Source organism: Coregonus clupeaformis, chromosome 15, assembly GCF_020615455.1.
Source record: "Coregonus clupeaformis isolate EN_2021a chromosome 15, ASM2061545v1, whole genome shotgun sequence".
NCBI classification, from domain to species: Eukaryota; Metazoa; Chordata; class Actinopteri; order Salmoniformes; family Salmonidae; genus Coregonus; species Coregonus clupeaformis.
This window is the reverse complement of record NC_059206.1, coordinates 48,521,218-48,543,671: the sequence shown is the minus strand read 5'-3', so window position 1 is coordinate 48,543,671 and position 22,454 is coordinate 48,521,218. Positions and strand designations below refer to the sequence as shown.

At 43.9% G+C, this 22,454-nt stretch overlaps 1 protein-coding gene across 2 annotated transcripts in view; it reads right to left on the bottom strand.

Moving 5' to 3' along the window:
• Positions 1–2,179: 2,179 nt before the first annotated feature.
• Positions 2,180–22,454, bottom strand: part of LOC121582815 (BCL2/adenovirus E1B 19 kDa protein-interacting protein 3-like) — a 31,503-nt gene continuing 11,228 nt past the window's right edge. The window contains exons 4-7 of one of the 2 annotated variants that reach the window (XR_006661799.1): positions 21,209–21,288; positions 20,390–20,539; positions 19,635–20,025; positions 2,180–2,231 (exon numbers count right to left, since the gene is read on the bottom strand). Coding sequence is in view for 1 of the 2 variants with exons in the window: in XM_041898932.2 (XP_041754866.1) it covers positions 19,977–20,025; positions 20,390–20,539; positions 21,209–21,288 (279 nt within the window). In the remaining variant the exon portion in view is untranslated. Of the gene's footprint in view, positions 2,232–19,093; positions 20,026–20,389; positions 20,540–21,208; positions 21,289–22,454 lie in introns of those variants that run through there. The other variant, XM_041898932.2, reaches the window with a different exon arrangement.

Here is a 22,454-nt window from a genome sequence, read left to right as displayed (position 1 = left end):
TCCTCTGGATCATCCAAATGGTCATTGGCAAACTTCAGACGGGCCAGGACATGCGCTGGCTTGAGCAGGGGGACCTTACGTGCGCTGCAGGATTTTAATCCATGACGGCGTAGTGTGTTACTAATGGTTTTCTTTGAGACTGTGGTCCCAGCTCTCTTCAGGTCATTAACCAGGTCCTGCCGTGTAGTTCTGGGCTGATCCCTCACCTTCCTCATGATCATTGATGCCTCACGAGGTGAGATCTTGCATGGAGCCCCAGACCGAGGGTGATTGACCGTCATCTTGAACTTCTTCCATTTTCTAATAATTGCGCAAACAGTTGTTGCCTTCTCACCAAGCTGCTTGCCTATTGTCCTGTAGCCCATCCCAGCCTTGTGCAGGTCTACAATTTTATCCCTGATGTCCTTACACAGCTCTCTGGTCTTGGCCATTGTGGAGAGGTTGGAGTCTGTTTGATTGAGTGTGTGGACAGGTGTCTTTTATACAGGTAACGAGTTCAAACAGGTGCAGTTAATACAGGTAATGAGTGGAGAACAGGAGGGCTTCTTAAAGAAAAACTAACAGGTCTGTGAGAGCCGGAATTCTTACTGGTTGGTAGGTGATCAAATACTTATGTCATGCAATAAAATGAAAATTAATTACTTAAAAATCATACAATGTGATTTTCTGGATTTTTGTTTTAGATTCCGTCTCTCACAGTTGAAGTGTACCTATGATAAAAATTACAGACCTCTACATGCTTTGTAAGTAGGAAAACCTGCAAAATCGGTTGTGTATCAAATACTTGTTCTCCCCACTGTACATGTTCATGAAATACAATCAATGGCCGTAATCACCTCCAGACACACCTGCTCATTTGATGGGTCATGTAATAATCTGGCCCGAAGTGGAGTCTTTTGTTTAGACATGTAGCTAGCTAGGTAGCTAGCTAACTAAACAATGAACCGGCATAACCCCAACTCATACTACTACCAATACAAACATTGTCATAGCTGTAGTATTAATCTGCAGGTAGCTAAAGCTAACAAACTAGGTTCAATATTAACTAGCTAACATTAGGCTATAACTAGCAATGCAAATGGATTTCTGATTCAAATAATATTACTACACAGATCATACACATAACGTTAGCTAGCGAGCCAGCAAGCTAACGTTTGCTAGCTAACTAACAGTATGCTTTAACTTGCAATAAAAATGACTTTCTGACAAAATTAGAAACTTATATCTGGAAAATTTAGCTAGACTCTTACCCCTGTACATGGATGAATACTTCACGGCATTTAACTTGTTTGTAGCTACTTGTTTGGCCAGCTTTGTGTCAAGTCACTCCAGTTCACACTGACCGTGGCGTGTGCAGAAAGTAGTCCATACATTTTTCCTACTGATCTGATGATAGCGCCTGCTAAATTCAGGGCATCAATGTTGTTGAGAAAAGTAGCACAACTTTTGTTGTTCTCGATGGCTAATGTTATATCTTTCAAAAACGGTGCGGTAGAAAGGACTGTCAACACATACTGAACAGCTCAAATTATAGACAGAAGCGTGCTACATGGCTGACCAATCCAAACTCATCTCCCGGCATGTCCAGCCCATACATTATCTCAGCCAATCATGGCTAGTGGGAAGGTTCCTGTCTTTTTCCATGGCTAAACCAACTAGGCTCGTAATTTAACAATTGTATTCATATTTATGGATGGAAGTTTGTTATTAAGGCACATAAAATGTTCCAGAAGACATTTCTGCCAAAAATTGCATTTTGATAAAAAAATAAATGTTTACGTTCAAATGCTGCTCCTGTGAAGTAGTGACGTGCGACATACGCCTAGTTTTCTGAAACGAGTCACAAATGGTGACAACTTGATCAACCTTATTGATATGTAAATCTGTTTACAAAATGATGGCACATTGTCACGAGAATTTCTATCCCAATGTTTCAAAAATGAACTTATTACTCAGTCTGTATCCCAGAGGTTGTAAATCTCTAATAATCAGACCAAGCAGCCCAGCATACAATCATCAGGGTTTATTCATGAGAACGTTCTCAAACAAAATGGTCATACAACATTTTTATATGCACACTTCAGAGAAAAAATCCCTCCCCTCTGTAGGCAGGCTGTAGTTTTCCACTTTATAATTGCTCTCCTGACCATCAGTTCACACACACACACACACACACACACACACACACACACACACACACACACACACACACACACACACACACACACACACTCTTCCAAGCCTAACTGTTTCTCTCCTCCCTAAATTCCTCAGTTATCTTGGTTTCTCAGCTGCCTGTAGACAGTTATCCTTGTCCTTTGTTGTCTGGCCTTACTCTTACTCACATTGCTAAATGGTAACACAATGTCATACTCAACTTGCCCTACGCTCACACACTCTAACACATTTCACACAGTTTCAGGGTGTAATAATTAGTCATTAATAATTAGTTTAACTGAGGGTGTGACATTTTAGTCGTATCTCACTCACACATTTATCACACATTAAAGGTACTTGTGGTTCTCAGCAACTTGAACCAGCACTGAAATTCGAGCAGTGAGGTTAATATCTTCCCCCTCTGCCCTTTTCTTCAACATCCCTAACACCCAGACAGATGGAAAGAACTTGGGAACCTCCCAGCCACCACGAAAATCATCTTGCTCTTGGAGTTTATTCACAACGTTAGATAGAAATCAATCCACACGATATTCTCTATCATGCAGAATTATAGCTAAGCTTGTAACTTGGGAAGCTCATTCAATAATACAGATGTGGGTAACTGTGTTTGCTCAGTTTAGAACACAATTAGTTGAATGAGGTGTTAGTGAAGTGCTGGAACAAAAATGTCCCTGCATCCATGTTGAGGCCTGCTACAAGCAGGAACATGGAGCACTCCATGTCAGTAAGTAATTCATATTTTTAAATATATATAGCTAATACTCCACTCATATGAGGAGTGGAGAAGCCCTATGCACCATAAACCTGTCTAACCCTGGAGTAACTCCCTGTCAGAGAGACAGATTAGAGGAAGTGAAAGAGAAGTTACAGACATGAAGATACAACTTTTACGACAGAGTAAGGCTACTTTCAAACTGAAATGCAGGAAACGCATGTCCAATGCAGCTGTTTGGTGGGGGAAAATGCTGTATTACGTTTTAATTGGTTGATGGATAGTCTTTGTAACTTTTCTGACAGATAGCACAACACAAGCCTAGCCCCCCCAACACACTCCTCCCATTGAAAACCATTGAGTTGCTGCAACTTTAACGCATCCATTTGTCTGATTGGAAGGCACCCGTAGTCCTCAATAATCAATCATGTTAACTCTCTCTCTCTTTAAAGAGCATTCAGTACCTCTACCTATCTCTCTACAGGTGCTAAAGAGACAGAATATTCCAAGGACCTCCAGAGCCTTCAGACCAACTACCTGCACAGAGAAGTGGTGGTAATATACTTTATGCACTATGTAAACCTCCTTCACTATGGCTGTCTGTCTGTCTGTGACATATAGCATATTATCTAGGGCTGCTGGTTGGATTGGATTTACTGTACTCACTCCAAAACTCATGCGCTCTCCTCCATCTAAAACGTGGTATCAAACTCACTCTAACTCAAACAAGCTACTGCCACGTTGTGGTCTGGAGTATTTCATCTGAGGTTAATCTGGGCTGTGTGAACAACAAAAAAATAACTGCCAACACTGGGCAGAAGTGATAGAGGTGCTAAGTACCTATCGATATTAAGATTTTTCGGTGTGTCTCTCACCTTTTAAAGAGGCAGCGTCCTATTTTGATTAATATAATGCAATTTTGAAGAATAGAGTAATGACTTGCATTGATAAATTATATTACACCGTTTTTTAATACATATCATCATAACCAAATGTAGCCTATTAATTAATAGCTGAATATAGAGATAATCATGCCAACTTATAGGCCAGGGGTGTCACCTCTGACACATTTTTTCAAGTCAACTAATCCGTCAGTGCTGCTGTGAATCGTATCACAAGAGACATGCCAAACGGAAGATGTATAAAAACAATTACATCACTGATCCAATTTCAATGTTGTTTGAGTTGCTTTGTGTATCACCTAATTTGCTTGAGATTTTTTTCCTGTAACACTGCTCACTGTGTCCAAGTGGCTTGACATAGGCGTTTCAAAGAGCTGTCAATCAAGGCGAGTTCATTAATATAAGCTCACCGCCCACTCACCCTGTCATTTCAAACTTCCTGGTACTTTTTCTTAAATGTTGAGCATTTCTTTCCAAAACAAATACTATGGGTGATATTTTAGTCACTCAAAAGGCTATTTTACATGGGCACCATTACATTTGCATTTTAGTCATTTAGCAGACGCTCTTATCCAGAGCGACTTACAGTTAGTGAATACATTTTTTTTTTTATACTGGCCCCCCGTGGGAATCGAACCCACAACCCTGGCGTTGCAAACGCCATGCTCTATCAACTGAGCTACATCCCTGCCGGCCATTCCCTCCCCTACCCTGGACGACGCTGGGCCAATTGTGCGCCGCCCATGAGTCTCCCGGTCGCGGCCGGCGGCGACAGAGCCTGGATTCGAACCAGGATCTCTAGTGGCACAGTTAGCACTGCGATGCAGTGCCTTAGACCACTGCGCCACTCAGAATGGCTGTTCAGGACCTTTCAGTTATGTATCCAATGTAGTCTAAAAATCTCACATTAGCTGGTAGAACTGACAAAATTAAATGAATCATAAAGGTCTTATAACGTATTCCATTCTACAGGTCCCTTTTTTCTAATTTCTCTTTATATTCATATAGCCTAGGGGCTATGTAGCTTCTTATCTGTCATGTTTGGAGTTGTGTTGCTCTTTTATGTGGACACTGGAATTTTTCTTTACAGTTAAGTAGCTCTGGTCGTGTCACTATACAGTAACTTTTTAAACAGCAACTGCCCCTAAAAACCAACTTCTTATTTAGAAAACAGACTATGTGGCATCAATATGAGTCAGAAACATTTATTCTACTGTCAAAATTGACTACAAAGTGTAAATAGGATCATTTTTGTCATAAAGTCAGTCTCATCCAAAACTGAGTTTTGTGAGACTTGTGGTCGTGACTGCATCACAACTTAAATGAACATTGGGTTTGTTTCAATCCTGCCCACAGCTGGCAGCACACAAGTAATCATCAATTCGGAGTACAGCGGCACGCAATCAGATCTTACTGCCTGTGGTAAATTTGGGTTGACTTTGGATATTCCTATGGTGCTAGTTAGGGACAATCGATAAATTACATAATGTACAGTGGGGGAAAAAAGTATTTAGTCAGCCACCAATTGTGCAAGTTCTCCCACTTAAAAAGATGAGAGAGGCCTGTAATTTTCATCATAGGTACACGTCAACTATGACAGACAAATTGAGAAAAAATATCCAGAAAATCACATTGTAGGATTTTTTATGAATTTATTTGCAGATTATGGTGGAAAATAAGTATTTGGTCACCTACAAACAAGCAAGATTTCTGGCTCTCACAGACCTGTAACTTCTTCTTTAAGAGGCTCCTCTGTCCTCCACTCGTTACCTGTATTAATGGCACCTGTTTGAACTTGTTATCAGTATAAAATACATCTGTCCACAACCTCAAACAGTCACACTCCAAACTCCACTATGGCCAAGACCAAAGAGCTTTCAAAGGACACCAGAAACAAAATTGTAGACCTGCACCAGGCTGGGAAGACTGAATCTGCAATAGGTAAGCAGCTTGGTTTGAAGAAATCAACTGTGGGAGCAATTATTAGGAAATGGAAGACATACAAGACCACTGATAATCTCCCTCGATCTGGGGCTCCACGCAAGATCTCACCCTGTGGGGTCAAAATGATCACAAGAACGGTGAGCAAAAATCCCAGAACCACACGGGGGGACCTAGTGAATGACCTGCAGAGAGCTGGGACCAAAGTAACAAAGCCTACCATCAGTAACACACTACGCCGCCAGGGACTCAAATCCTGCAGTGCCAGACGTGTCCACCTGCTTAAGCCAGTACATGTCCAGGCCCGTCTGAAGATTGCTAGAGTGCATTTGGATGATCCAGAAGAGGATTGGGAGAATGTCATATGGTCAGATGAAACCAAAATAGAACTTTTTGGTAAAAACTCAACTCGTCGTGTTTGGAGGACAAAGAATGCTGAGTTGCATCCAAAGAACACCATACCTACTGTGAAGCATGGGGGTGGAAACATCATGCTTTGGGGCTGTTTTTCTGCAAAGGGACCAGGACGACTGATCTGTGTAAAGGAAAGAATGAATGGGGCCATGTATCGTGAGATTTTGAGTGAAAACCTCCTTCCATCAGCAAGGGCATTGAAGATGAAACGTGGCTGGGTCTTTCAGCATGACAATGATCCCAAACACACTGCCCGGGCAACGAAGGAGTGGCTTCGTAAGAAGCATTTCAAGGTCCTGGAGTGGCCTAGCCAGTCTCCAGATCTCAACCCCATAGAAAATCTTTGGAGGGAGTTGAAAGTCCGTGTTGCCCAGCGACAGCCCCAAAACATCACGGCTCTAGAGGAAATCTGCATGGAGGAATGGGCCAAAATACCAGCAACAGTGTGTGAAAACCTTGTGAAGACTTACAGAAAACGTTTGACCTGTGTCATTGCCAACAAAGGGTATATAACAAAGTATTGAGTAACTTTTGTTATTGACCAAATACTTGTTTTCCACCATAATTTGCAAATAAATTCATTAAAAATCCTACAATGTGATTTTCTGGATTTTTTTTCTCATTTTGTCTGTCATAGTTGACGTGTACCTATGATGAAAATTACAGGCCTCTCTCATCTTTTTAAGTGGGAGAACTTGCACAATTGGTGGCGGACTAAATACTTTTTTCCCCCACTGTATATTGTTCCTTAAGATAAATAAATCAGGGAGAGGAAGACTTAAGGAACACATGTGGGGAAGAGCACTTCCTTGAGAGGGGGTTGGTGTAATCTGGTGACCTTGTTTGAATGTTAAGTCATGGACGACATGCCTATTGAAATGCATTCCTTCGTTCGGACCAGGCCTTTATAAACTGGAACCTATATTTCCTGCTTGGCGGTATTAGAGCAGAAAGATAATGCCTTTTACAGAGAGACAGACGTCCCCCCTCTCTGAAGTGTAGTTTCAGGAAATGAACGGATTTCTTCCAGCCAACTGTAGCTGCCTTCCTCTCGGTTCAGGCCTCAGCATTCTGGGTCCATATTCACTAAATCTTTGAGTAGGAGTGCTGATTTAGGATCAATTTGGCCTTTTAGATCATAATGAATATTATTAAATTGACAGTGGGGGACTTGTTCCTAGATCAGCACTCCTACTCTGAGAGGCTTTGTGAATACAGGCCCTGATCCTAGATCAGCACTCCTAATCTCTGATGCTTTTTTAATATTGGCGCTGGTCTCTGTGAAGCTTCTCCTCTCCTCACAGTTGGTGAAAGCTCATCCAGAGACTGAAATATGATAGATTCCTTCACACTCACCACACACCAATGTTTGTTATTAGGCTCCGATTATGTCTAGAGCCATTAGGTGTAGAGGTTTTATACTTTATTTTGAAGACTAGATTGTTTGATTTGAAATGTATGCAAACTAGGAACAAACTCTCTTAGAAGGGCCACATACTGCCCCCTGCTAAGGAGAAGGCTACAGTCTTTACTGAAATGGGCTGTGTATTTGTAGTAGGACGGGGGTGGGTGGGGGTTAGGGAAGGGGGTGGTGTGGGTAAGGGGTTATGGTAGATTGGGTCTCTCTGCACAACCTGTGAGAGCTGTGTGAACTGGTTTAGAGTGAGAGGGGGACAGGGTGGATCACTGTAGAAGAATCTGCTTAGATCTCCCCTTCGAAACCACCAGTCCTCTAAAACCATATTTATAACATTACCTAACCCAGATTGACCAATTACAATTAACCTAGTGGGATTGTAAACAATATACAGCATTCCTGAGAAAGGTTTATTTTCTCCATACAGCGCTTGTTCTTTAATGCAGGTTGTGTAAAACGGTGCAGTACAGAACATAAGGCATGCTGTGTGTGTGTGTGTAAACATATGTGTATAAACATGCATGCATTGTGTGTGTGTGTGTGCGTTTGTGTGTGCTTGAGAATGGAAACAAGGTGTTTTTGTGCTCTTCCAACAACATTGTGTGTACAGTATGTGGGTCATTCCACAAAAAGAGTGCCTTTTTGTCACGCCCTGGCTCTGGGGACTCTGAAATGTTGAGCCAGGGTGTGGATTTTCTATGTTTAGTTTCACAGGGTAGCTTCTATGTTGTGTTTTCTATGTTTTGGGTTTTGTTCTAGATCATATAGATCTATGTTGGTCAGGGTGGTTCCCAATCAGAGGCAGCTGTTGCTCGTTGTCTCTGATTGGGAGCCATACTTAGGTAGGCTGTTTTCAGCTATTCTTTGTGGGATCTTGTTCTGATTTGGTTTGTGTTATACCGTAGACGTCACGTTATCGTTGTTGTGTTGATCGTGTGATCATTCTAAATAAATAATATGTTCACCTTCAACGCTGCGCCTTGGTCCGCTTCATCATGTGTCAACGATCGTGACAGAAGATCCCACCTTGACTGGATCAAGCAGCGTGACGAGGAGAGAGGATGGACGTGGGAGGAGATGAGTGTGAGTCTGGCAAGAGGGATGGAGGCCTTGGCCACGGGTAGGAGTGAAGCCCATAAATTTTTTTAGGGGGGCTAACGCCGTGGACGACGGGGCAGCAGGAGGACGCCAGGTTACGGGAGTCACTGGTCACCAGGGGGAAGGAGGTTGTAGAGGCACGGCGAGAGGTACTGGCGTGTGTTGCCAGTCCGGTCCGGCCTGTTCCTGATCCCCACGTAGGGCCAGTGGTGTGTGTTCCCAGTACGGTCCGGCCTGTTCCTGCCACTCGCACCAAGTCAGTGGTGCGCTTCGTCAGCCCGGCTCGGCCCGTTCCTGCTCCCCGCACCAAGTCAGGGGTGCGCTTCGACAGCCCGGCTCGGCCCGCTCCTGCTCCCCACACCAAGCCAGTGGTGTGCGTCGTCAGTCCGGCACGGCCCGTGCCTGTTCCACCGGTGGCTGGTCCGGCACCGGTCAGATGCTTCACGTCGGAGCTAGAGCAATCCGCTCCACCAGTGTTCAGTCCAGCTCCGGCCAGCAGGGCCAGACCGGACCAGGGGTACTGTGGGGGGTTAGAGAGGGAGTGGGGATCATGCCCAGAGCCGGATCCGCCGCCAAGGCGGAGTGCCCACCCGGTCCCTCCCCTGTGGTGTTCTGTTGGCGCGGTCAGAGTCCGCGCCTTTGGGGGGGTACTGTCACGCCCTGGCTCTGGGGACTCTGAAATGTTGAGCCAGGGTGTGGATTTTCTATGTTTAGTTTCACGGGGTAGCTTCTATGTTGTGTTTTCTATGTTTTGGGTTTTGTTCTAGATCATATAGATCTATGTTGGTCAGGGTGGTTCCCAATCAGAGGCAGCTGTTGCTCGTTGTCTCTGATTGGGAGCCATACTTAGGTAGGCTGTTTTCAGCTATTCTTTGTGGGATCTTGTTCTGATTTGGTTTGTGTTATACCGTAGACGTCACGTTATCGTTGTTGTTTTGATCGTGTGATCATTCTAAATAAATAATATGTTCACCTTCAACGCTGCGCCTTGGTCCGCTTCATCATGTGTCAACGATCGTGACACTTTTGCATCCCTTTGATATTGTAAGTAGATTATGTGCACCATTATTGCATTTTAAAAGCCTGTTTTATTAACTTAAGTGCCCTTTAATATAGACCACATGGAGAATTCAATAAATCTGATTTTGTATATGAATAAAGGGGCTTGATCAGCTTGAATATTGCAGATAGATTGTAACTTCCATCAATGTAATTGTCTGCATCACTTCCACTTCCAGCTAGAGCGGTGTTTGTCAGACCATGAGACATCCTGAAAATCAGTCTTCTCAAGAAAACGTCTGTAGCTTCACGAACACGATGGTGTTCTCCGTTTTGCTCTACGACCCCCACAAGTGTCCTGGGATTTCTCTGAAGGAAACCGGTACCAGTTTTGAAAAATTAATGGAAGTATGAAGGTAGTTTTGTGCCTACCCAAGAAAATATGTGTAAAAAAAATAACAACAAATCTTATATCTCCTAGATATATAGGACAGACACTTTAAAACCTTGTGTCTTAAATTCGAAATCAAATAGCTAAATGATCCATAGTATGACCATCTTAAAACAATTCCATATGTCAGCTCAACCTAACGGCTTAGACTTACAGGGGTTAACTACTTGAGATGGGAAAACATCGTTTTTTGTTAAGTTGAACATGTGCTCTTTATGACAATGTAAAAAGTAGCTGCAATCAACTTAGTTTTTTTTAACCAAGTTACACTTCTCAAAAGGCACCAATTTGGTGGAGCGACCCTTGAACTATAGGGTTGCGCAGTCAGCTCGGTGTGTTTGGGCTAGCAGTGTGAGCCCAGCAGGAGCTTTCACATCAAACATCCTGGTAATGGATGAAAAACCCATTTACTTGGGCCAGGGCTCCTAACAAATGGGGGCAATTTACCCAATGCAGTAAAATAGCACGCCGCTCCCCCGGCCGAACCCAGCCCCGTTATTTTATATGAGATGTTAAATGGGGCAAGGGGACATGCGTTGCACATGGTTGGTGTTTGTTTCATGGGAAAGCTGACGAAGGCCTTGAGGCCGATACGTAATGCTTAATAAAGAGCAGTGATACTAGTAAGAGCAGTGTGCGGGTTTCTTATTTTTTCTCAAAGCTGCGAGTGTAAAAGCACTGATTACATGTCAGCGCACGCTTGTAAAAAATAAAAGGGTTAAGGTCTGAAGTGATGTCAGGGGGGCTGGGAAAGACAGACCGATGAGATAGACTGATGTTGATGGATGATGTCACTACATTCATGTAAAACCTTCAGCCCGATTTGTGTGTGTGTGTGTGCACCATGAGATAGTAGCTAATTGTGGCTGGATCTATCTCAACACACACAAGTAATACTGAAGTAGCAAGGTGAACTTATTAGGTAAACACTTTTATACGCAATGATTCATCTCACATGTAAAAGCTCTTATATGGCCAGTGTGACAGGTTAAAGGACATATTCATAGCCTGTTATACACTAAAAAGTATTAGTAAGTTCATGGTATGTAAGGATCTTTAAAATATCTAAGGTTAAAAAGATTATGCATCCAGTACTAGTTCATAGAGATTGATAAAATGCATAAATGTGTTTAAAATCCGTCAAGAGTCAAAGGGTTAATATTGTAAGAGGAATGTGTAAATGTTATATTGACTACTTTATTTTGTGGTGCCTAATTTAAGGGTAAAAGTGTTCATCTGTGATCTACTAAATGCTCTTAATCTATGAGCCTGAGATCGATTGCTCTGGTCTCCACCCAACTTCCTGGGGAAATCGCGGTCTTTTTCTCATTACACTAAATTTGTCAGTGAGGAAACATAACTGCGTCACGTTCGTGATTATTTCTTCCCTTTTTTCAGGGGTGTAACATTTTGGAGGCTCCGCTGAGATTGCTGCTCAGATGTCCGGCTTCCACATCCTGGTCGCTGAATTCCGAGCCAGCTAAATCCCTACATAACAACCCAGGCAGGCTGCAGTGAGGAAAGTGTTGCTGTTCGAGGGGAGCTGGAAGTTGGGGGTTAAGTACGTGTCGACTGAGGCCGTTGAGAGACCATCAGAGACAGTAAGGACCACCTAATTCAGAGTCAACTCCTGCACAGTAAAGGTTCCTCCTGTCCTGTCAACATGACAACCGCCTTGGAAGAACTACAGGAAGAGGTAGTAGGAGAATTGCACACCCTGACTAAAGACAAGTTACTAGACGTATGTGATTTCCTTGACATATCAGGCGAACAGAGAAGAGATGTTCAAGACAAATCCCGCATATCACTGATGACTCACATTATGATGTTCCTTGAAAGAGAGGAAGTTGCAGAGTTAGAAGATGGCGGCATGTCGGAATTATTGCTACTTAAAGACAAAATGACAGAGATGATCAGTGGCATAGATAGCAAGACAGGGCAAACTGACCATGATATTGAAACAGCCAGAACACATCACAGAATAGAGGGACTGAGAACTGTAACCCCACAACAAGGGGTGGGAACTGAGCAGAGTACTGCAGACCAAGCCAGTGATTCTCTGCGCCAGCCCCAACCCCCCTGCCCATCTTCAGAGGAGCATGCAGCTCTCACCCAGTGCACAGCCCGGCTCATACTGGCGCAAAGAGTTAAAAATTTCTGGTCAGATAGGTGAACCGGGCCAGAAAGATAAACTGACTTTTTCCAGCCTTGCCCATCAGATTGAGAATGGACTTAACAGAGGCTATCCTGAGGTAGAAATAGTAGACGCAGTAATCAGGGCTATTTCTCCAGGCTCACAGCTACGCAGCTACTTGGAAGGTAAACCCCAGCTAACTCTTCCCACACTTAGATGCATCCTGCGTTCCCACTTCCAAGAGAAGAGTGCAACAGAGCTTTACAAACAGCTAGCTTCAGAAGCACAGCATAGCAAGGAGACCCCTCAAAGCTTCCTGATGCGCGTCTTAGATTTGAGGCAGAAAGTACTATTTGCGTCCCAGGAGTCAGAATCAGGGCTTAAGTATGACCCTGCCCTAGTCCAGCGCATGTGTTTACACACAGTCCTTACAGGTCTCCAGAGTGACAGTATCAGGATAGACATGCAGCCTCTCCTGCTTGATAGCGAAACATCAGATGAGGTTTTGCTAGAGAAGCTTAACATTGCTTGTGCTAATGAGTTAGAAAGACGAAACAAAAAGCGTTTTAATGCCCCACAGCCTGCTACAACTGTAAGTGTAGTCCAGTTAGAAGATACGCCATCTGCAAAGTGTCCTGTGAAGGAAGCCAAAGCTAAGATACCCGCAGAACTGTTAACAGAGTTAGCTGAACTTAAGACAGGTGTAGCTTCCCTAAAAGGTCTCAGTGCAGAGATTGCTCAGATTAAGGAGACATTACAGCAGCCTATGTTTCAGTCATCGCCTTATGCCCATGCCCCACTTCCAGTTAGGAGGCCAGATAGGGACCCCCAGCCACCTGTTTCCCAGCAGCAGTATTACAGCAACTACAGTCAGCCCCAAGCACCTGACCCTGCGCAGTATCAATATGCACCTAACCTGTATACCAACCGCTCTGCTCAAGCTCCAAGGAGGTGTTTTGTCTGCCAGCAGGCCAGAACAGATGCACGCTGCACACACTGCTTCCGATGTGGGAGTGGGGAACATTTTCAAGCTGGATGTAAAATCCGGGGAGTCAGACCATCCAAAGAGGCCCCTTTAAACGGGGAAGGGTTACCGCTGAGGGACAAGTGTTAACCGTAGCTACCAAAAAGTCCCAGAAATGTGCAAATTGTGCCAGAGAAGATTCATTTGAGAACCTGAAACAATGTTCATCATGTAAAGAGACACTGTACTGTTCCAAAGGATGTCAAAACCAACATTGGACTAAACATAAGGAAAAAATGCACTCACCTGAAAATGGACTCTACCTGTGAAAAAGCTTTCCTGTACAGAAGAAAATGCCCACTCTTTACCATCCCTAGCTCAAGGTTGCCACCCCCCATAAGGTCACCTCGCTAGTCGGTAGACAGTGCCTTGTTGAGTGTCACCTGAATCGCCACCACCTCCAAGCTCTATGGGACACAGGCTCTCAGGTATCGGTCATTGATGAACGATGGAAAGCGGAATCTCTCCCAAACGCAAGGCTGAGGGATGTTTCAGAAATTCTGGACTCACCTGATGATCTAAGATTGACGGCAGCAAATGGGACTGAAATGCCGTACCTGGGATGGATTGAAACAACTTTTCGGCTAGCCTCTGAAACTGACCAAACGAAGGAACTGATCATCCCAGTGCTGGTAATGAAAGGCTGTCACCTATCTCATCCCATCATAGGTTTCAATGTTATTGAGCACATCCTGACAATGACCGAAAAGACTAAACGGTACAGTACAGTGAAAAAAGCTTTCCCAAGCCTCAAAAGAAATAAGGTGAGGGCTTTTATACAGGCTGTTAGCGCAGAACAGACAGATGAATACGCAGTGAAGACCAAGAAAGAGAAGGTTGCTGTACCAAAACACAGTAGCATTCAGATTGAGTGCCGGGTAGCTTCCCAGCCTTTCAAAGATGACATGACAATGCTTTTCCAGCCAGACCTGAACCCGCAGTGGCCAGATGAACTTGAGTTCTTTGACACACTAGTCAGAGTTAAGAAAGGTGTTTTTCCAGTTGTCATGCTTGATGTCTCTAACCCCACTGACCACGACATTGCCCTGCTAGGACGCACCATAATCGGTACAGTACAAACCATTATGACTGTGTTACCTGCCCAAGTCTTTGAAAAAGCTGTCACCCCAGCCACAGTGAATCACACTAGTGTTCAAACTCCATGTACTGCTACTGAACAGTGGGATCCACCAGTAGGTTTAAGTCACCTAACCGAAGAACAGAGAGAGGTTGTTAGGAAAATGCTTAGAGAAGAGTGTCACTCCTTCTCCAGATCGAGACAATGACATTGGCTGCATTGAACGATTGAAAATGACTATTTCTCTAAAGGACTCTGAACCAGTCAAGCGCACATACATGTCAGTGCCCAGGCCACTGTATCAGGAGATGAAGGGTTACCTTCATGACCTCATAGCCCAGGGTTGGGTTAGGAAGTCAAACTCTTCATATTCTTCACCTGTCGTGTGTGTTAGGAAGAAGGACGGGACCCTCCGGTTGTGTATAGATTACAGAGACCTGAACAGAAAGACACATCCCGACCGCCAGCCCATCCCTCGGGTCCAGGACATCATGGACAGTTTAGGTGGTAATTCCTGGTTCTCCCTTTTAGATCAGGGAAAAGCATATCACCAAGGGTTCATCTCGGAAGAAAGCAGATCACTGACAGCATTTGTGACCCCATGGGGACTCTATGAGTGGATACGTATGCCATTCGGCCTCATGAACGCTCCTGCAGCTTTTCAGCGTTGTATGGAGGAATGTTTGGAAGGGCTCCGGGACAACATCTGCATTCCTTATCTGGACGACACGCTAGTTTTCAGTAAAACTTTCGACAGCCATGTGAATGATGTGCAAAAGGTTTTGCAGCGTCTCAGAGAGTATGGCATCAAACTCAAGCCAAGTAAGTGTGATCTCTTTAAACCCCAGGTCCGTTATTTGGGCAGAATAGTGTCTGCAGACGGCAGCAAAGTTGACCCAGCCGATTTTGAAGCAGTAAGAGCATTGAAAGAGATCAGACCACAGACTGTGGGCCAGCTCAGAAAAATGCTTGGTTTACTCACTTACTACAGACAGTACATCAAAGACTTTTCTAGGAGGGCCAGCTGTCTGTATGACCTCCTGAAAGCAGATTCAGAGAAAATACCTGACCACCCACGGAAAGCAAAAACAAAGAAAGTAAGTCATGTGGTGCCCTCAAACAAGCCAATCCTGTGGACTGACCAGCATCAACAGGCACTTGAACAGCTGATTGAGTGTCTGCTTCACCCACCAGTCTTAGGTTTCCCTGACTTCACTCAGCCATTTGTTGTACACACTGATGCGTCACATCAAGGCTTGGGAGCAGTTCTTTATCAAGAGCAAGATGGGAAGCTTAGGGTCATTGCTTATGGCTCTCGAACCTTAACAGCAGCTGAGAAGAACTATCACTACCACTCTGGCAAGCTAGAATTTCTAGCTCTGAAATGGGCAATCACTGATAAGTTCCATGATTATTTGTACTATGCTCCGACCTTCACTGTATACAGTGATAACAACCCGCTCAGCTACATTCTGTCTACTGCAAAACTGAACGCAACCACTTCCAGGTGGGTTGCAGAATTGGCTGATTTCCACTTTACAATAAAGTACAGGCCAGGCAGAGAGAACGGTGATGCAGATGCTTTGTCAAGGATGCCACTGGATGTAGAGTCACTGATGAGAGAATGTTCTGAGGAGCTTCCACCAGACACCATTGCCGCCACTATACAAGCAGTAGAGGTACAGAAAGAGCCTTTTGTGCCTTGGTCAATTTCAGCTGCATCTATGTCAGTATCAGCTGAAGGTGAGACAACTACAGCAACAATCAGCTCGATCCCAAAAGAGGGGATAAGAGAGGCACAAGAGTCTGATCCGGTCATCCGTCCTGTGCTCGATTTCAAGCTGTCTGGTTCCAAACCGCCAGTTAAAGAGCAAAAGGAATTCAGTCCAAAGACAAAATGCCTATTCAGAGAATGGGACAAATTGACAATCGACAGTGATGGTATTCTTTACAGAATCACTACAGCCCGCAAGCAGTTAGTTCTACCAGAGCAGTACAAAGGTAAAGTGATGGAAGAGTTGCACAATAACATGGGACACCAAGGTACTGACCGCACTGTATCACTAGTACGTGACCGCTTCTTCTGGCCTTATATGCAATCTGACATTGAGCACTATGTGACTAAAACTTGTAGCTGTGTCAAGCAGAAAAAGCCAGGCCATGAAACAAGAGCTCCTCTGACAAACATTGTGACAACACAGCCATTTGAACTGGTATGTATAGATTTCCTCCATCTCGACAGATGCAAAGGGGGATATGAGTACATCCTCGTGATTGTTGATCATTTTACACGTTACACTCAAGCCTACGCCACCACATCAAAGTCAGGAAAAACTGCTGCAAATCTCATCTTCAATGACTTTGCCCTGAAGTTTGGGTTCCCCTCCCGCATCCACCATGACCAAGGGGGAGAATTCGAAAATCAGTTGTTCCATCAGTTAAAGAAACTCCGTGGCATGGCGGGGTCCAGAACAACACCCTACCACCCGATGGGGAACGGTCAAGTGGAACGAATGAACAGAACATTGTTGCAAATGCTAAAGACACTAACTGAGACACAAAAGTCAAACTGGAAGGAGTCTCTAAACAAACTGGTTTATGCCTATAACTGCACCCGTTGCGAAGTGACTGGCTATTCACCATTTTATCTTCTGTTTGGGAGATCACCCAGGCTTCCAGTTGATATGTTCTTTGGATTGTGCACAGAGGCAGGTTCCAGTAACCAGCGAGACTACGTGGAGAACTGGAAACGAGGAATGGAAGAAGCATACGCCATTGCAAATGAAAATGCTCAGAAAGCTGCTGAAAGAAGTAAAAAGTACTATGACACTAAAGTTAGGAGTTCAGTGCTACAGCCTGGCGAGCGAGTTCTGATTAAAAACCTGACACCAAGAGGAGGACCAGGCAAACTCCGTAACTATTGGGAAGATCAAATTCACACAGTAGTGAGACAAATGGGTTCAGACCTGCCGATTTATGAGTTGAGACCAGAAAAGGGTAGGGGACGCTCCCGGGTCCTGCACAGAAACCTGCTCATGTCCTGTGACCACTTACCTTTTGAGAGACAACCAGAAATGACTAAAGATGACAAAAGTAAGAAAAAGAGACATCAGCCTGGATCACAGCCTCTAGATTCTGATGAAGACAGCGGGGATGAATATGACCTTCATCATGAGCCGCTACAGGTCCCCACATCTCCTACAGTACCTGAGAGGTATGCTGAACCAGCGAGAGAGTCGGAAAACAGGCCCCCACCAGTGAAACAAACAGTTGCGGTGCCAGTTCCTGATACGCTACCAGCACAGCCTCTTGTTGAAAATCAGCTGGAGGAGAAAACAACAGTTAAAGAACTGCCTGCTGAGGAGATGAACTTGCCTGCTGAAAATGTGCTGGATGATCGTCCACTAAGTGCCTTTCCTTCATTAACTGCTGCTGCTGAACCTGAGGAACCAGCTTACCAGCTGCCACAAAGAGAGAGACACCCTCCAAGACGTATCACCTATGATCAGCTTGGTATCCCTTCCTGCTACAGTATCCAGCCACAGCCACAGTTGTTCCCTGTCTACCCTGCACCAGGACTGGTTCCATGGCTGCCATCACTACAGGGATATTACCTTCAGCCACCCTACATGTATGGACTTCAGCAAACTTGAGGCCACAGACAGAGTTGACATGTTTGACCATGGACTACTGACTGATTTCACAGACTTTCACAAGACAATTAGCAGACTATGCATATAGATCATTAAAACTGATGGACTGTTGACAATAGTATGAGAAAAGACTGCTTATGGACTGTTTATACAGCTGGTCAACAGATATGGACTGTGAATATAACTTCTTGGTTCTATTTGAACTGTGAACTTTGACCTCTGCTCAAGGACTATCTTACAGAAGAGGATTTTCTACGTCCAGTGCTTATAGACTGTTTAAGAAGACAATGTTGGTAATGTTGGGACAACATTTATTTTGTCGGGAGAGTGTGACAGGTTAAAGGACATATTCATAGCCTGTTATACACTAAAAAGTATTAGTAAGTTCATGGTATGTAAGGATCTTAAAATATCTAAGGTTAAAAAGATTATGCATCCAGTACTAGTTCATAGAGATTGATAAAATGCATAAATGTGTTTAAAATCCGTCAAGAGTCAAAGGGTTAATATTGTAAGAGGAATGTGTAAATGTTATATTGACTACTTTATTTTGTGGTGCCTAATTTAAGGGTAAAAGTGTTCATCTGTGATCTACTAAATGCTCTTAATCTATGAGCCTGAGATCGATTGCTCTGGTCTCCACCCAACTTCCTGGGGAAATCGCGGTCTTTTTCTCATTACACTAAATTTGTCAGTGAGGAAACATAACTGCGTCACGTTCGTGATTATTTCTTCCCTTTTTCAGGGGTGTAACACCAACAGATGTTGAAGTTTACAGTACAGATAAATGACTCACATTACTGAAACAGCCTGTTACTCCTTCTTTCCACTCTTGTATGGCTAAATGAGAATATATTGCAGTTAAACAATGGCATCACACAAACAACTCAGACAAATAGTTGAATGAGGGTCGGGGCTAACTTATACATGTCGTAGTTTTGATATATCTCTTATTATGTCATAGCGCTCTAGCACTTATACCATTTCTAAAATAAATTATAAGATATAAAATAAAATGAATGTCTAAACACAAAAGTAAATAGAAAAGGAAAGATGGAGTAAGATAGACAAATGGATCACGGACACGTGGAGCTGTGTGACAAATGAAGTTTAATAGGGTTATGGTCATTCAAATAGTTCAGAGTTCAAACAGTCAGATGGTTATATAGGACAAAGTGCAAAACCAGAGCCACTTTTGTGGTCATAAACCACTAAGAACATTAAACAAACCATTCCTCAACGTATACAAATCACCTGGGTTCATCACAGTTCTGGCACGTCTGACACATAATATTGGTGACCAGAGTCATATAGGGATATACCGTCTGTATATGGCTCTGTTGGTGACCTCTTTCTTTCACCAGGATTAGATTTTGGGTTTTAGTTGGACAAGCATTGGGCTATATACCCCATTTCTTCAACACCCTGCTAACACCTTCAATGGGGATTTATCTAGCTGTTATTCTCTTTCTTTCTCTCTCCATCTCATCACTCGTTTCTCTCTGTTAGTTAATTGAGATCAGTGTTACTCAGCTGGGAGAGTAAAAGTGACCTCAGTCTGAGTCATTGACACAATGTCCGAACAGTATCAACTGTCCTGCCCTGACACACACACACACACACACACACACACAGAGAGAGACAAACACACAAACAGACAGGCTCTGGCCCTGGGACAATCACAGATTCAGAGATGCTGGGTGACTGACGGACATACACACAAAGTTCTGGTGGATGGTAGACATACAGACAGACAGACAGACAGACAGACAGACAGACAGACAGACAGACAGACAGACAGACAGACAGACAGACAGACAGACAGACAGACAGACAGACAGACAGACATACAGAGAGACAGTGGTAAAGAAAGTTGCCCCATGACAGGGAGAGAGGGCAACAAGTGTACTGTGGCAAGGGCTGTGATCCTATTGGCCTGCCGTCAGCGAATGGGAGCGCTGCCCTGAAGCACATGTCACAGAGTGCTAGTTGTGGAGGCAGCCAATCGCTTCCCTATGTAGATCCTGCGAAGGGAGAGAGAAATATACTGTTAATAATGAAGGATAGTAATAACACATAACTATTAACTTTAATCTGCATTTTCAATATGCACATTTACCTCCTTGTTGTATAAAAACAGATTGCTTCCATTAGGAAAGAGATCCATAGTAAAAAGCATCAGGTGCTGGTGGTCATATAATCTTACTACATTACCATTACTAAGACAACCTGCATCTCATTATCTCTTAGTGTCGGTAGCTAAAATGTCCTGTATTTATCTATAATAGTGTGTGTATATGCATTCAACAGTGTGTGTGTGTGTGTGTGTGTGTGTGTGTGTGTGTGTGTGTGTGTGTGTGTGTGTGTGTGTGTGTGTGTGTGTCTTACCCCACTCCCAGTGTGAGCAGGTGCGAGGCCAGCAATGAGGGGATGAGGATCATGAGGACGTCAGAGGAGAACAGGCCTCTCTTCATCACCTCACTCTTCCTTACGCTCAGGGAGCCCGACTGCTGCTTCGGGTGCTGGAACACAAACTCCCTGAGTGCAAGAGAGACATAAAGCAGAATCGAGAGAGAGGGAGGAAAAAAGAGAGGGAGATGGAGGGAGGGAGATGGAGAGAGGGGGAGGGAGAAAGGGAGACAAAGAAGATAAAGACAGAAAGAGAACAAGATAAAAACAGGAGAAAGGGGAACATAGAGAGAAAGAAAGGAAGAGAAGGAGAGAAGAAAACACATTTTGTTCCTCAAGATAAAAGGAGATTTCTCAGGAGAAATTCTAGTTGTCATATTTTCTCATTTACAATATTTCAAGAAAAGCCCCTGAGATGTTCAGTAGCTCCATAACACAAGAAGAAACATACATGAATGTACATTAGTGTAAAGGGGAAATGAAACTCTGTGGAAGACTATCATCTGTCATGTTTAGGTGTAATATAGAGATATTTGTCATGTTTCAATGTTACTGTACACAGTTTCATTAATTATGTACAAGAAATAATGACTACATTCCCTATAGCACATCCACAGGCCCCTTACGAGTCAGCGCTTGTTCTAGGCAGCCAAGTACATGTGTAAGTTAATGTGTTTACAGTGAAACTAGGGGTGAAACGATTCACTGAGACATGGTCAATGTAAGGTCAATGGAATTAGAATGAATTAGAATGAGAATCAATTCGGAGTCGTTCCAATTCTATACGTAGGTTCTTACTTTAGTGGAAGGTTCTCTGGCCGACTGGACCAGTCCCATACCCACTCGGAAATGAGCCTCCTCTCCCCTTCTTCTTCAGACTGAGACGGAGAGGGGGAGGAAGAGAGAGGGAAAGAGACGAGAGGGAAAGTGAAATGTCAATTAACAATTACATTTGCCATCATGTTTTGATTAAGAATGCCTCTGCTATGTACAGTGAGGGAAAAAAGTATTTGATCCCCTGCTGATTTTGTACGTTTGCCCACTGACAAAGACATGATCAGTCTATAATTTTAATGGTAGGTTTATTTGAACAGTGAGAGACAGAATAACAACAAAAAAATCCAGAAAAACGCATGTCAAAAATGTTATAAATTGATTTGCATTTTAATGAGAGAAATAAGTATTTGACCCCTCTGCAAAACATGACTTAGTGGCAATCAAAGAGGTCAGACGTTTCTTGTAGTTACATAATATGCCATTTAGCAGACGCTTTTATCCAAAGCGACTTACAGTCATGCGTGCATCCATTATTATTTTTTTGTGTATGGGTGGTCCCGGGGATCGAACCCACTACCTTGGCGTTACAAGCGCCGTGCTCTACCAGCTGAGCTACAGAGGACCACAGGTTTGCACACATCTCAGGAGGGATTTTGTTCCACTCCTCTTTGCAGATCTTCTCCAAGTCATTAAGGTTTCGAGGCTGATGTTTGGCAACTCGAACCTTCAGCTCCCTCCACAGATTTTCTATGGGATTAAGGTCTGGAGACTGGCTAGGCCACTCCAGGACCTTAATGTGCTTCTTCTTGAGCCACTCCTTTGTTACCTTGGCCGTGTGTTTTGGGCCATTGTCATGCTGGAATACCCATCCCACGACCCATTTTCAATGCCCTGGCTGAGGGAAGGAGGTTCTCACCCAAGATTTGACGGTACATGGCCCCATCCATCGTCCCTTTGATGCAGTGAAGTTGTCCTGTCCCCATAGCAGAAAAACACCCCCAAAGCATAATGTTTCCACCTCCATGTTTGACGGTGGGGATGGTGTTCTTGGGGTCATAGGCAGCATTCCTCCTCCTCCAAACACGGCGAGTTGAGTTGATGCCAATGAGCTCGATTTTGGTCTCATCTGACCACAACACTTTCACCCAGTTCTCCTCTGAATCATTCAGTTGTTCATTGGCAAACTTCAGACGGCCCTGTATATGTGCTTTCTTGAGCAGGGGGACCTTGCGGGCGCTGCAGGATTTCAGTCCTTCACGGCGTAGTG